The sequence below is a fragment of the Nelumbo lutea genome, chromosome 7 (genome assembly GCF_056320005.1).
Source record: "Nelumbo lutea isolate HS-2025 chromosome 7, American lotus-T2T, whole genome shotgun sequence".
Taxonomy (NCBI): Eukaryota; Viridiplantae; Streptophyta; class Magnoliopsida; order Proteales; family Nelumbonaceae; genus Nelumbo; species Nelumbo lutea.
The window spans coordinates 19,593,977-19,609,080 of record NC_142690.1 but is presented as its reverse complement, the minus strand read 5'-3'; the positions used below and the strand labels follow the sequence as shown (position 1 = coordinate 19,609,080).

Sequence of the window (15,104 nt, the reverse complement as noted above, 5' to 3'; positions counted from 1 at the left end):
ACTTGGTGGCACCACAGTGTCAACCTTGTCAGGATAGGTCTCCCCAGACCGATCCACCGGCTGTGAACTTTTTAAACTAACACGAGTCTCATTAAGTGTCCAGTTTAAGGGTATTACACAGAAACATACCAAGAGAACATGAATCAAATATGCACTTTTATTCATTTACAATAAATTCATAAAGTACATTTTGATTAAAGCTAAGGGCATACAAAACTGTCTAACAATGTGTTGGTTTTTTCTCTCAACAACTCCATTATGTTATAGAGTTTTAACACAGGAACTTTGGTGAATAACCCCCAAATTAGTGAGATAACTGGTTAGGTTCTTCTCAAAGTATTCTTTTGCATTGTCGGATCTGAAAATTTTGATTCTAGTATCAAATTGGGTAAGAACAAACTTATGGAACTGCCTCACAAGTCTGGGAACTCCATCATGAGATTTCATCAAAAATAGCCAAGTATATCATGAAAAATCATCAATGAACAACATAAAATATTTATAGCCACCCATAAAGGGTAAGTGGTATGGCCCCCACACATCAGAGTGCACAATATGAAATGGAGAAGGTGATCTTTTATTACTCAAATGGTAATTGCTTCTACAATGTTTTGACAACTGACAAGACTCACAATGAAGATTGGACAAACTAATTCCCTTAAATAGTTCTAGGAATAAATGACTCAATGCAGAAAAAGAAAGATGACCCAAACGAAAATGACATAACATGACACGACTAACAGACTCTGAAGATAGATCGAAAGACAGCTTTCCCAGGTTGTCCTTGGCTCTATCCAGGAGTATCCAATAGATATATTCCATTTTCCTCATGGCCACTCCCAACCACTTTCTAGGACTCTAGATCCTGAAAAACATAGTAGGAAGGAAAAAAGGTTACACTGCAGTTCAAAGACTTAGTTAGGCTACTTACAGATAAAAAATTTGTATTTAGGTTGGGCACATGAATAGCAGAAGAAAGTAATAGAGAGTTTGTAGTCTTGATGGTTCCCTTGCCAGAGATAGGAGCAAGACAGCCATCGCTAGGGTGATTGATATGGACGCGTTCCTCGGGAAGAAATATCATCACCGCCGGCAGCAGCAGTGATCCAATGTTCTCATCCTACCCAATTCGGCAGCAATGGTCTTATCAGATTAGATTAGACTATCCTACTTGTTCTTATCTTATCTTGTTAAGATTAGTAGATTATCTTATCTTATCTTATCAGATTAGGATTAAGAGAGACTTATCTTATCCTATCAGTTTTATCTTATCAAGATAGAGCAGGAGGTCTCCCTATTCAGCAAGGAGTCTCCCTAAGATTAGGACTCTTGTAAATCTCCCATTTAAGGAGACACCAGTATTGAATGAAGGCATCGAATATTCAGTCTAGAAGTGAGTTAGGAGAGTTGGTGATCTCTTGAACAAATCACCAAGGCACCAAAATAGGTTCATCAAGAGCAGGGAGGAACAAGGGAAAACAACAGGTTTTCCCCATGGACCGACCTGTGACGAGATCCTATTCGCGGGCCCTCAACAACTTGGTATCAAAGCAAGGCGTCATGGGAAATCTGGAGCAGTTGTCGTCCAGGGTCCACGATCTCGAGCACCAGCTCGTGGAGACCAGCTTAGAAGTATGTGAGATCAAAGACGAAGTCAGGGAGCTTCAACGTCCGATGGAGTTATTCCTTGCTAGCAAAGAGAAGAACACAGAAGGGGTGACAGCCACTAGCGGTCGCCGACCAGATCTGTCGAAGTCTTCCGGCGAACAGCAGTTCGTCAACCAGGGGGCCGCAGTCATCTCCAAGTACAGCAGGTTAGAATTCCCGTCGTACAACGGCAACAGAGACCCCTTGGGCTGGCTGTAGCGGTGCAAGTAGTTTTTCCGAAATCAACGGGCAGACGACTGGGATAAGGTAAGCCTAGACGCCTTTCACTTAACAGAAGAAGCGCATCTCTGGTTCTATCGATTAGCCTTAGGCCCCCCACTAACAAGCAACCCCTTAGGCGATTTGATTAACCTTAAACAAACCGGCACAGTGGCAAAATACCAGCGCCAGTTCCAGAACCTCCTCGCGAGGCATCTTCAGTGTGACCGGACCAGCAGGTAGACATGTTGACGGCAGGGTTAGCAGAACCCCTGCGGGTGGACGTGGAGATGCAAAATCCTCCAAACCTGGTTACAGCCATGAACTTAGCCCGCGCTTTCGGGCGCAAGCTGCAACTCAGCCGCGGGACCTACAATATGGGACATCCGCCAACTTCATGGGCAACCCAGAAATCAGCGACAGCGACCCCTTCTTCTGCAACCAGCCGGGAACTGAGATCTCACACAAACAACACCTCTAGATCGGTAGCAAGTGCAGGAAGCAACATTGTCGCTCCACTCATTAAGCGTATGACCAGGGCCGAGATGGCAGAACGCCGAGTGAGGGGCCAATGTTTCAACTGCGATGACCTCTACTCAGTGGGACATAGGTGCAAGAAGCTTTTTTGCCTCCTAGTGGATGAGCAAGAGGAGGACGAAGAAGAACCCGTCGTATTCGAGCCGGAGATTTCTCTCCACGCGATCACCGGAATAAAAACATCTCAGACCATGCAGTTATAGGCACAGATAGCAAGTAATCCGGTACGCATACTCGTCGATTCAGGGAGCACACACAACTTCATAAGTTAGCATGTCGCCCTTTAGTTAAAACTACCAATGGAACTCCCGCCACGACTACAGGTAGCCATCGCAAACGGTGAAAGGGTTCACAGTCTGGGAATCTGTAAGGACGTCCAGATACAGGTCGACTCTGAACTATTCTCTGCTGATTTATTCGTACTTTCCTTGGATGGGTTCGATATTGTTCTTGGGATCAAATGGTTGATCACCTAGGTCCAATTTTATGGGACTTCAGCGCACTAACAATGACATTCCACTTGAATGGGAAGCAAGTCTCTTGGCACGGTTGTAGGGTAAAGGAGAAGACACCACAGGTTCATGCGCTTCAGACAGAAACAATGCATACGGCAGCCATGAAAAGACTCCTCGTTGAATTTTCAGACATATTCCAGGAACCCAAGGGACTCCATCCTCCCCGAGCATGCGATCATCGAATTCCTCTGGTGGTGGGTTCATACGCAATAGCCACTCCCCCTTCTCTTCATCAGTCCTGTTGGTGGCGAGACAGGATGGAACTTGGAGGTTCTACGTCGACTACAGAGAGCTCAATGGCCGGACGGTCAAGGATAAGTTTCCTATTCCCTTTGTGGACGAGCTGCTGGACGAGTTGCATGGTGCTCAGTACTTCTCCAAGTTGGACCTCTAGTCCGGGTATTTCCAGGTCCAAATGGCTCTCGGAGACGTGAAGAAGACTGACTTTCGAACCCATCATGGTCACTTTGAATTTTTAGTCATGCCATTCAGTCTCACCAACACCCCGTCCACATTCCAGTCATTGATGAACAAGGTATTTCAGCCCCATTTGTGCAAATTTGTTTTAGTATTCTTTGATGACATCCTCGTTTACAGCAAATCATGGGTGGAACATGTGCACCATTTGCCGACCGTTTTCGAGCTCCTACGCCAACACAAACTCTTCCTAAAATGGTCCAAGTGCTCCTTCGGGGAGCGGCAGGTTCTTTATCTAGGTCACAGATGGAACATGTGCACCACCTGTGATGGTTGACAGTTCCAAAATTCAAGCTAACAAGGAATGGCCCAAGCCTCAATCCACCAAGGCATTACGCGGGTTCCTAGGGTTAAGGTGACTATCGCAAATTTGTGTAGAGTTATGGACTGTTGGCTGCCCCGCTAATCAACCTGTTAAAGAAAAATTCCTTCCGGTGGGACGACGCAGCCGATGCAGCTTTTTTGACATTAAGAGATGCCCTATCCTCCACCCCAGTTCTGCAATTACCAAACTTCGCTCTCGAATTTACTGTCGAGTGCGATGCCTCTGGAGTGGGTATCGAGGCCGTATTACAGCAGCAAGGGCACCCGATTGCCTTCTTCAGCCGCAAGCTGGCTGACCGACATTTGAAACTTCCAGCCTATGAGTGCGAACTAATCGGCCTAGCTAGCGTCGTCCAGCACTGGAGGCCGTATTTGTGGGGGCGGTCATTCGTCGTCAAAACCGATCACTACAGCCTCAAGTACCTGTTGGAGCAACGATTCACCACTTCCCCTCAGCAGCACTGGGTTAGCAAACTGCTCGGGTTCGATTTCTGGGTGGAATACAAGGTGGGATCCTCAAATCGCGCAGCTGATGCTTTGTCTAGACGCGATGAAGACGCGATGTCTCTATGTGGAATTTCCCAACCCCTAATCTCTTTGCTAGTCGACATCAAGAAGGCAACGCCACAATCTCCGGAATGGTCGCTCCTTGTACAGAAGATTCATTCCGGCGCCGCCGACTCCAATTGGTCCCTTCATGACCGGTTGGTACTATATAAAGGCCGGGTACATCTTCCGCCAGACATCCCGTTGATTCCCACCATCGTCTCTAGCATCCATAACTCCACCCATGAGGGCATTCAGAAAACACTGCACCACGTCTGGGCTGATTTCCATTGGCAGGGTATGAAGACTTTTATTTTGGATTTTGTCCAAAATTTCTCCACTTGCCAACAACATAAATGGGAAAACCTGCACCCGGCAGGCCTCCTTCAGCCCCTTTCTATCCCGACACAGATCTGGGCCGACATCTCCATGGACTTCATCGAAGAGCTACCCAAGGTAGGCAGCAAATCAGTCTTGTTCGTGGTGGTAGATCGCTTCTCTAAATATGCCCACTTCACTCCTCTATCACACCCATACAGTGCCACTTCGGTTGCCCTCGCCTTCTTTACACATATTTTCCGCTTACATGGGTTACCGGAATCCATCATCAGCAACAAGGTCCTGGTTTTCACTAGTGCCTTCTGGAAGGAGTTATTTCGACTACATGGCACCACCCTGGCCTTATCCTCAGCATATCATCCACAGACCGATGGACAGACGGAGGTGGTAAACCGCACAATTGAGATGTATCTCTGTTGTTTCGTGGGGGATCAACCGCGACGGTGGGTAGATTGGCTTCCTTGGGCCGAGTACTGTTACAACACTGTCTACCATTCTTCCCTCGGCATGACCCATTTTCGCGTCGTTACGGCTGGGACCCTCCTCGCTTGTTATCCTATGAACCCAGTTGTACTCGATTGGAGGACATTGATCGCTCCTTATAGGAACGCGACGCCCTCCTAGACAACGTACACCTTCGCTTACAGCAGGCCCAGCTCCGCATGAAGCTCACTTATGACAAGCACCATCGGGAATTGTCATTCGAGCCAGGACAATTTGTTTGGTTGAAACTCCAGCCCTACTGGCAACGCTCCTTGTGCCAGAAGGCTGGCCCTAAACTGGCCTCTAAGTTCTATGGCCCCTTCAAGGTTCTGCGGCAGATTGGCACTGTGGCATACCAGCTGGAATTACCAGAGAACAGTCGGATTCATGATGTTTTTCACGTCTCCTTGCTAAAACCATTTACGGGTGTTCCTCCGGACCAAGTTCCCTCCCTGTCACCCTTGAAAGAAGGCAAACTTGTTCCCCAGCCTAGGGCTCTCATCCGCTCTCGTATCAATCGAGGTACTCTTGAAGTTTTGGTGGAATGGGACAGCCTACCATTGGCCAAAACCACCTGGATCCCCTTGGCCGAGTTCCAAGCCACGTATCCGGAGTTTGAGCTTGAGGACAAGCTCTTAGTCCAGGAGGGGAGTAATGATATGGACGCGTTCCTCGGGAAGAAATATCATCGCCGCCGGCAGCAGCAGTGGTCCAATGTTCTCATCCTACCCAGTTCGACAGCAACAGTCTTATCAAATTATATTAGACTATCCTACTTGTTCTTATCTTATCTTATTAAGATTAGTAGATTAGATTATCTTATCTTATCAGATTAGGATTAAGAGAGACTTATCTTATCCTATCAGTCTAATCTTATCAAGATAGAGCAGGAGGTCTCCCTATTCAGCAAGGAGTCTCCCTAGGATTAGGACTCTTGTAATCTCCTATTTAAGGAGACACCAGTATTGAATGAAGGCATCAAATATTCAGTCCAGAAGTGAGTTAGGAGAGTTGGTGATCTCTTGAACAAATCACCAAGGCACCAAAATAGGTTCATCAAGAGCAGGGAGGAACAAGGGAAAACAACAGGTTTTCCCCATGGACCGACCCGTGACGAGGTCCTATTCGCGGGCCCTCAACAGTGATCTTATCACGGACAGGAAGCAAATAATAAGAAATAAACAAGGTGGAAAGGCTGGTCATGTGATCAAAAGCACCATAATCAGTAATCCAAGGGATCCTACGATTACTTGAGATAGTTGCATGATTGGCAAAAGCCCGTATACCTAAATGAGCAAATGTAGAAGAGGTTGAATTGCCTGGAGGGTTGGAAGAAGAGGCAGCACTCTCTAGGTGACTGATCATCCTTCCATACTTCTAATATTCTGCCTTCATAACTGCTAATTGTTCCCTAGCAGTCCTCTCTTTGGTTAAGCATCTGTCATTCTCTGGACCAGTAGCAATTGTTGGCACTTCCTGTTTTCACATTATCAGTCTTCTTTTGGAAACGAGGAGAAAGAAGCTCCAGATGTAATTTCCAACACTAGTCTTGTGTAAGCTTTGGTTTCTTACAGTACTCACAGACAACTTCCTTCATTCCTGAACCACCTGAACTTCCTGTAGTTCCCTTCAGTTTCAGCCCCATGTAAGCAAAATGGCCATTTAGACCAGCTCCTTGAACCTGGACTAGCCTCTTGCTTTCTTCACTACTCACCAAGGCATAGGCCTAAGACAATGAAACACTATCCTTGGCTAAGATATTTTGTTTTGTGATGTCAAACTCGGGATTCAACCCTATCAAGAATTCAAAAACCCTATTTCTCTCAACTAATTTTCTGTAGGTTTCAGCATCATTAGTACTTTCCCAGACAACAGTTTCCATCAAGTCAATTTCTTGCCAAAGGGATTTCAGCATTGTGAAGTAAATAGCTAAAGGTCTCTCACCCTACCTTAAATTATTCACATCACTCCTCAGCTTATATGCCCTGGCCACATTCAGTTTCTGAGAATAAGTTTCAGCCACACTGTCCCATATTTCCTTTGCTGAATTCATCCATAAATAGTGTTGACTGACTTGAGGTTGCATCGAATTTACTAGCCATCCAATGACAGTATAATTTTCTTGCATCCATTTTTCATAAGATGGATCATCTTCCACATGAGCTTTCTTGCTCCCGGAGATATACCCCCACTTGCCTCTGCTGTAGACATGAATTTTTATTGATTGTGACCATGCCAGATAGTTTGTTCCATCTAGATTGACTATTGTCATAGCCAGTAGGGAGTCAACAGGAGCCCCCAGAACCTGTCCCGGATTCAGCAACATGCTTGCTTTCAACTCCCAAGGTATCCATCTTCTTAAAAACACTTCAAAAGAACTTCTAACAACTTCAATTAACAATCAAGGAAGACAGGAAAAAATAGATGCTGAGAACTAACTTCTATGCAGTCATACCTATTAACTGCGTCACACCCGGAACCCGGGAGAAACAGAAAAAACCCAGCCGCTCCTTGTAGACTTCACATAACAACAAGATGCTTGTATCGATCTTCAAGATGAAGAACAAGGAGCCTTTTAATCATTGAGCACCAAGGTTAAACTCCCTATGGGGCCCACAAGTAGAATTCTCTAGTTAATTAGGGTTTTGGGCAAAACACCAGAGACTGTCGGAATGATGACAAAGACAGTCTTCTTCTCTCCAAAAATCCACTAACAACTGGGCTGAAGAAAAAATTTTTTAACTACTCATTCGATTCAGTTCTCCATACACAGTGTATGGGAAGAAAGAGAAAAAAAAAAGAGAGAGAAAAGGAGAGCCCGCTTTGATACCAAGAAGAAAAGCAGTCCTCTGAAACTAACGGACTAATTAAAAACAGTCAAAAGATGATAGAGAACAGCAGAAAAGAGAAGCAAGAAGAGAGAAGAGAAGAAGAAGAAGAAGGTGGCAGCAAATAGGGTTCTGAGGAAGATTTTGAATGTAACCCTCTCTTACACCCTAATTCCTTTTCATTAAACTTAATTTACAGCAATTACAGAGAGGCCCTTAACTGGGTGATTAATCTTAAGTAAACGTAACATAAGTAAGGCCCACTTTGAGGCCCATTAACAGCATAGAACATAAACAAAAAATAATTAAACAGTCTATGGGCCATTCAGCCCATTCTCTCTACGAAGGACATACCCCAGGGAAAGGTTGTGGATAAGCTTGGTTCACCCTGACTAGAAATTGAAATCTAAGATCCATCAGCAATAGTAATCTTACCTTTCCTAAGAAATCTATACTCACCTATCTGACAGTTCTTACAGTTCATTTCATTAAGACCAATCATATGTAAGAGCCTCCTAATCAATAAGAGAGCATGACTGATCACCTAATTGAGTATCCACATCATCAACTTTATTAAGAAAATAATTGCACACTTTGTCTGTAATCAATCACTTCAGAAATCTGATTTCAAGAGATCCACCACTCCACATTCAAAGCACACATAAAACACTTCTCACAATCTGCATTCTTCATCACCAATCACATCACACCCTCTTGGATTGATTCCACTAGAAGGTTTCACTTCACCAGTCGATCACAGCACTAATGGTGATGGTTTGAACCATCGCACAACACTTAAAGTAATCCAACCAGGTATGATCCTTTGAATCTTGAGAAAATATCAGAAAAGAGGAGCAAAGTTTGAACAAAGAGAGAACAGAGAAAAAATCAGATTACCCAAATCCCTGCTCTGGTACCATGTCATAACAGATAAGAGATTGAGTGATTTGTTAACCTTCAGAGAGAGAGAAAGAGAACCAGCAGCCAGGGAGGAAGAGAAAAACTACCTGTCGAACTGAGAAGAAAGTCAAATCTCCCATTCAGACAGAGTATTTATATTAATGCTTAAGTGGGTATAATTACACTAATAACCCTGACTATGAAATTTCATAAGAGTGATTAGCCCCTATACCACACAATGAAATAAAAGAAACACATCAGCAATAAAAGGCACAAATAGGGAACTCGAACAAGACAAAACATAAAGTAATAACAGTGCTGCTGCCTGCTCCTTTAACATGGCTCAAAGTGGTAATCATGTCCATTAGGCAGCAATAACATTGTTACTCAACACATCTACTGTATTGTCTCCAAATTATGCTATAATGAACTCCACATAATGTCAATGGTTCTCAGTGTGAATATGTTGATCCATATTTCGTATCGGTAACCATGAAAATATTACAAAATAAATCAACATTTTAAACCATGATCCTGTATGAAATCTCAATAATATCCACTGAAGTTGATATAGATGTGCAGGTTGCTCGGGCTTAATCACTTAATCTGCATTCTTATAATGATACCATTTGTTAGACTTATATTCTCTTCTTTACATGCTCTTTCTTGACATAAAATTTGGCCGTAGACCATGTTGTGACAGTAAAGAGTATGAAGATCTTTCAGCTAAGGCAAAGTCAAGATTTTCTCTGTCTCTCCGCAATCTTTCGCAGCCTCTGTCACTTCGAGAGATGGCTAAGACTTGGGACTTGTGTTCTCGCATGGTTTTAGCAGAGTATGCCCACCAGAATGGAGGGGGGACCTTCAGCTCGAAATATAGTACTTGGGAGAATTGCATGGGCGCTGCTTGATCATCTTATAAGCCTATATTTGCAAGAGAGAGCAATGATGAAATCTTGTCAGACCAACTAGACCAACTTGATTACTAGGTTTGCTGTCAATGTCTACAACCTCCCTTACTTTCCAAATATCTCCAGGAATTCCACTGTCAGAGATTGTTAGTACTGTACATTTACATTATTTTCAATATACTGAAAATGCCAAAGCATTTTCTGTCTGCAAAATCACCCTAGACTTCGGTCAACAGTATTTTCTGTACAAGATCATTATAAGCTTTGATCAGTCTGAGGGTGTGATCACCTGGTAACCTTCACTGCCCTCACAAATTGTTTCTGAATCTTTCATTTTTTACAAATAATTGGGGTAATCATTGGAAAACATGGTTAATCGTGGCTGCAGTGCTGTAGTTTATGACTTCTGTTTCTTTTGTTTAAACTAAGGGTTTTTAACACTAATTACCATATAAATTGTTATAAATTGGATTCCTCAAAGTTCAAAAAAGATGGGAAGTCCTTTAATGACAGGTGAAGAAATAGGAGAGTTTTGGGGAGATATAAACATATATTGCAGCTGATGTTACTCAGAGTAATGATACAGTTGAATCTTCTGCTTCTTCAAGCAACAACTAATAGTAGCAATGGCTTCTCATGGAAAACGAAACAAGGAAACTAGAGGAAATTTCAGTGCTTTGTTCATGGATAAAACAAATTAGGGTTGGCAATTAGGTGCAGGTTGAAGATCAGTCTACCCTACCCACTGACAACCCATGAGTATTGCTTAATATATGGAGCATGAACAGTATGATGCTTTTTTTTTGGTTGATAATTTATAAAGCTGTACCTATACATGATTTATAATATTTTAACCTATTAAGATTGCCCAATTCAAAGTATTCAACATATCCTTGATTATGTGTTGCCCCAAACAAAATCTCCTCCAAACAAAATCCGTTCCAACATTATCTAATACTGCATATACGTCTTGGCTTTTGAAATCTTCCAAGTCTTTTATACCACTTTTAGTAGGGGTATTCACGATCTGGTTTGGAGAAGATCTAAGGCCAAACCAGTAAATTACGGTTTGACAAATTCTTAGATCAAATCAAATAATTTCAGTATAGAAACCAACCAGACCAAACTGTTCCCGGTTTCTAATATGATTTGAACCATTCTATTAGGATTAACCCAATCAGAAAGCCCAAATAACATGCATACTGACATAAACAACATATAACTAAAATATCAAATTGAAATGTGAACAAATACCACCTAATACTATTATATAAATTACATTCACACTTTCTCAAACATAAACAACTCCTTGGACATCAAATTACAAGTTAAAAATTGAAACAAAAAAGCAACAATGCATGAAAATGTTAAACCAAACCAAACCAGAAAATTACAATCTGAGAAGATCTCAAACCAAACTAAACGGTTTTAAAGCCAAACCAGACTAAACCGTTAATTTCGGTTTGATTCAGTGCAATTTGGTGTTCTAGACCATATAATGAACACCTCTAACTTGTAGTGATTGATTATTCTCGACTTACATGCATAGTATTAACTTAATAATTGTCCAATTGAATGTGTTTTTTTCTAATGATCAAATAATTCTATCTCATTGTAATGAATAGTGCAAGTACCAGGAAGATGGAATGATGCACCTACTACTTGGAAATCCCATTGCCATGTGTAACAGCCCAGATGGCCAAAAGACATAATAAGCTTTTGGGGTCTTGTCTTTAAAGATCTAGACCACTTGGTAAGTATCTTTGGCTAATATGATCTAATGAGCTAGTAAATGAAACATTTTAGGCACAAAAAGATGGGAAGCTCCATTTGAAGCTTCTATATTTTGGCCATTTTCGGCTTACGTGAGTTTTTTTGGACATAAGGTTTTTCTAGCTTCCTGTCTTTCATTGCCAAATCGAGAAAGATCAAATTTTGGTCTTCCAATCTTTGAAAAGCCTAAAAGGCCACATGAAAAGACATGCCAAATGCCCCCTCAGAATTTACCTATTACATGAATGACAAATGTCATGGTCCTCTACCCAACCTAAAAACCTAACCCAATCCATCTAAATGAACACAATGGATGACCCTAGATCTCTTGCAAGTAAAAAATCTGCACACATAACATCCAACTACACATTAGGAATATCTCCCCATACATGTATGTTAAATTCACATGAATATGTTCCCAATGTGCACCTGGAATCCCTTGCTTGTAGAGTGTGTATGGGCAAAGCTAGTGTTGTTTGGGTTTTGAGTTCCGATGGAGTTTATAGGCTCGCTCCTGAACTTACCTTTCTATAAAATATAGGCCTCATTCTTTTGCCGAGAACATATATATTTACCCAAAAGTCCTAGATAAAATGCATTTACCACTGCCCTTTTGCACAAATCATTTTATCAGGTAAGTTTGTTGTTTTTCCATGTTTACCACTTTTACCCTTAAATTGTGTTTTGGCAAAGGGTATTTTAGTCGCATAACAAATTGAGTAGCTTCCTCCCAAATGGAAAAGTGATTTATCCACCTAGGAGAAGAAAAACACTTAACATAGTTGCGACCTTTTATTTACAAAGTTCGCCATAGATTGGCTAACTTTATTTGTTAACAGTGGGCATATTAAACCCAAATGCTTATGATTTAATTAACTTCAACTTGAATTTTAAAAGATAAAAAAAGGGAAAATAAAGCAACGATTTTACAAAAAACTACCACGTTCTTTCTTACTTTGTTGTTCATACTTAACTTTGATTTTTTTTTGTCATCTCTTCGTTATAAATTGAGTTCAAAAAGTGAATTAAAGAAATATCAATCACATTTAAAACCTGTATCCATTTAATAATCGGATTCGATATGAATTTGGATCCACACGATAAAAATCCGAGTCTGACTTAATAATATATAGATTATATACAACTTTCTATTAGTTATATAGCATGCCAACATATGGTGGAGGGCGGTGTGCAGCGTGGGACCAATAGCACAATTGCACGTGGTGACCATGGATGGCTGCGCCTCCAAGGCTGGATTATATCTTGACTGTCAATGCTCACCTACCTCCGGGCGGTCTCAATTATAGGGGGTGACCCCCACACGTGAGGCATCTAGACACTCATTACCCCAAGCTCTCTAGATTCTTGGCAATCTCGTTTAAGCTATTCTGCTCTGACCCCGTCCGCCCTCTTTACTATGTCTTTACTAATTTGACCGTCAAAATGCCCGCCTTAGGTTAGCACTCGGGGCCATTGACGTTTCCTTCTCTATAGGACTGACTTGTAGGTGTTCAGCTCTTGCCAATCTTGGACACTCACAGGTCCTAGGCCCCAGCTGACCTCGGACCTCTCCATCAGCCAATTCATCTCAAAAGCGAATTAATAATATTGCCCTCATTTCATTTCACCCGATAATAATTGGCATCATTTATGAAAACGACAATTAAGACCTCTCTCGATCCACAAGCTTCCAACGAAATGGCTAGAAACACAAGAACTACCCAAAACTTATTCACAACTAACTCCAAGCGGTCCTCGACTAGCTCGACAACTTCTCACAAAGACTAGACGAGGTGAAGCGACCGACAGGAGGCCGTTTGCAGGGTGGCCGCCCCGCTTGAAGCCTGGGGTGCTGCAGTGGATGCTTTTTGGAGCTCGGCTAGCTCAGCACCCTATTGGACCCAATAGGGTCGACCCCTCAAAGTTTGGCGGCAACAACCGATGTGTCGGTTAGCCATCGAGGACCTCCCAACCCCCCAACTGAAGAGAGGATGAGCCAGCATGATCTTGCGACCATCGCTGAGGCAAAAGACACCTCTGTTGATGAAAAATCCCCAAGGACAAAGACAGGCGTTCGGGCCACCACAGCCCCCCTTTGAGAGCTGAGGACAAACAAAAAGCTGCATGCACCGAGGTGATGATGCCCCAAGTCGAGGAGGTGAGGTCTCCAGTGAGGAGGGGCGCGCATCTGTCGAGAGATGGGCAGAGAGGGCCGCCCAGGTGTGGCAGGCGTCGAAGGTGATAATGCCCCAAGCCGAGGGAGTGTAACCCCCCGAAGATCAGTTTGCCGGGGAGCAGCCTGTGGCAGCCCAAGAGGCCACGGAGACCTGAGGCCCGTTCTGAGTAGCCCCCCGGCATGGAATATAATTATTTTTATTTTTCTCTTTATTTAATGATAACAGAACAGAATTATCCGGTATTTCGGATTTCAATAACAGGAAAGCTCAGCGTAGCTGAACCCGACCCGATTGCAGCTCTACCAGCGGTTACTCCAATGTCCAATTTCGTACAACCACGTAACCCAGCAGTCAAATAATAGCCGGTAACTTCCATTAAAAAAAAAGGAAAAAAAATAGCCGTTGATTCTCATTGTCCAAACTGATGAAATTAGGCTAATGGCATTGGACTCCGTTATTCTACGTGTGCGTTCGATTGTTAACAGAATCCCAGCAGATTACGTGCAGAAATTCAAAACAAAAGTAGAAAGAAAATACAGAGTATGATGAGATTGCTTCGCTCTATCAGTTTCTTCACCCACTACTACTTCAGTAGTTCTAATCCTAGACTAACTAAGAACTTATTCTCATATTGTAATTATAAATGCCTTCTTCTCTTTCCGCATTTTTTCGTTCATTTTATAGTTTATATTACATGTATCGGTCTCTGTTCTGTCCTGTTATATTGATCTATAGGTGTTTGTACAACAATATAATGACTAAGTTTACACTACTGTGCGAGCTATTCTTGCTATCTTCTCAATCTTTTCATCAACTGCTTCAGTCGGGCAACAAGATGACTATGAGTGGTCTGGACCTGAAAACTCCATTGTGGGAGATCCTGGTATGAGAAACTCTAACCTGAGATTGGTGATAGATTCATGGAGCTACTGTAACACGGTTGGAGAAGCAGCTCCGAAGATGGGGAGCCCAGCTGCAGCTGATTGCTTTGATGTCCATCCTAAGACATCCTCTGTTCGTCATAGAGTGACATCTATGAGGGAAGCGGATAACGGATTTGAGTGTGGGTAACTCTTTTCTAGTTTGTTCAGGTGACAAGATCTGGCTCATGTTCACGACAGAGATTTTTTATGTTGTTTAGAAGGAACTTCACCTCTGCTCCAAATGTGAGGTACATGGTTATGATCAGAGGTTTATTTCTGATTTTTATCAGTTTTGGATGATTACTCTTAAAAATGGTAACATAGAAATACATGCTGAATTGTGTCCGAGTAGTGGCAAGGAGGTTGGCCGTTTTGAAGATACAGAAGGTAGATTTTTATGTTTTGGAAGTAGGTGTATGAGTCAACCACTTATGTTCCATAACTATACCACCTTGCAAACGGTTGGAAAGGAAAATTGCTAGGAGGGAGTTTCTTTGGCACCTAT

The 15,104-nt window shown here is 42.6% G+C and overlaps 1 protein-coding gene across 5 annotated transcripts in view; it reads left to right on the top strand.

Moving 5' to 3' along the window:
• Positions 1-10,113, top strand: part of LOC148845490 (mediator of RNA polymerase II transcription subunit 15a-like) — a 122,292-nt gene extending 112,179 nt beyond the window's left edge. For 4 of the 5 annotated variants that reach the window (XM_088953188.1, XM_088953182.1, XM_088953185.1 and 1 more), the window contains one exon: positions 9,504-10,113. In XM_088953188.1, coding sequence (XP_088809314.1) covers positions 9,504-9,726 — 223 coding nt within the window. In that variant the 3' untranslated portion in view covers positions 9,727-10,113. Of the gene's footprint in view, positions 1-9,397 lie in introns of all 5 variants that reach the window. The other variant, XM_088953184.1, reaches the window with a different exon arrangement.
• Positions 10,114-15,104: the final 4,991 nt, after the last annotated feature.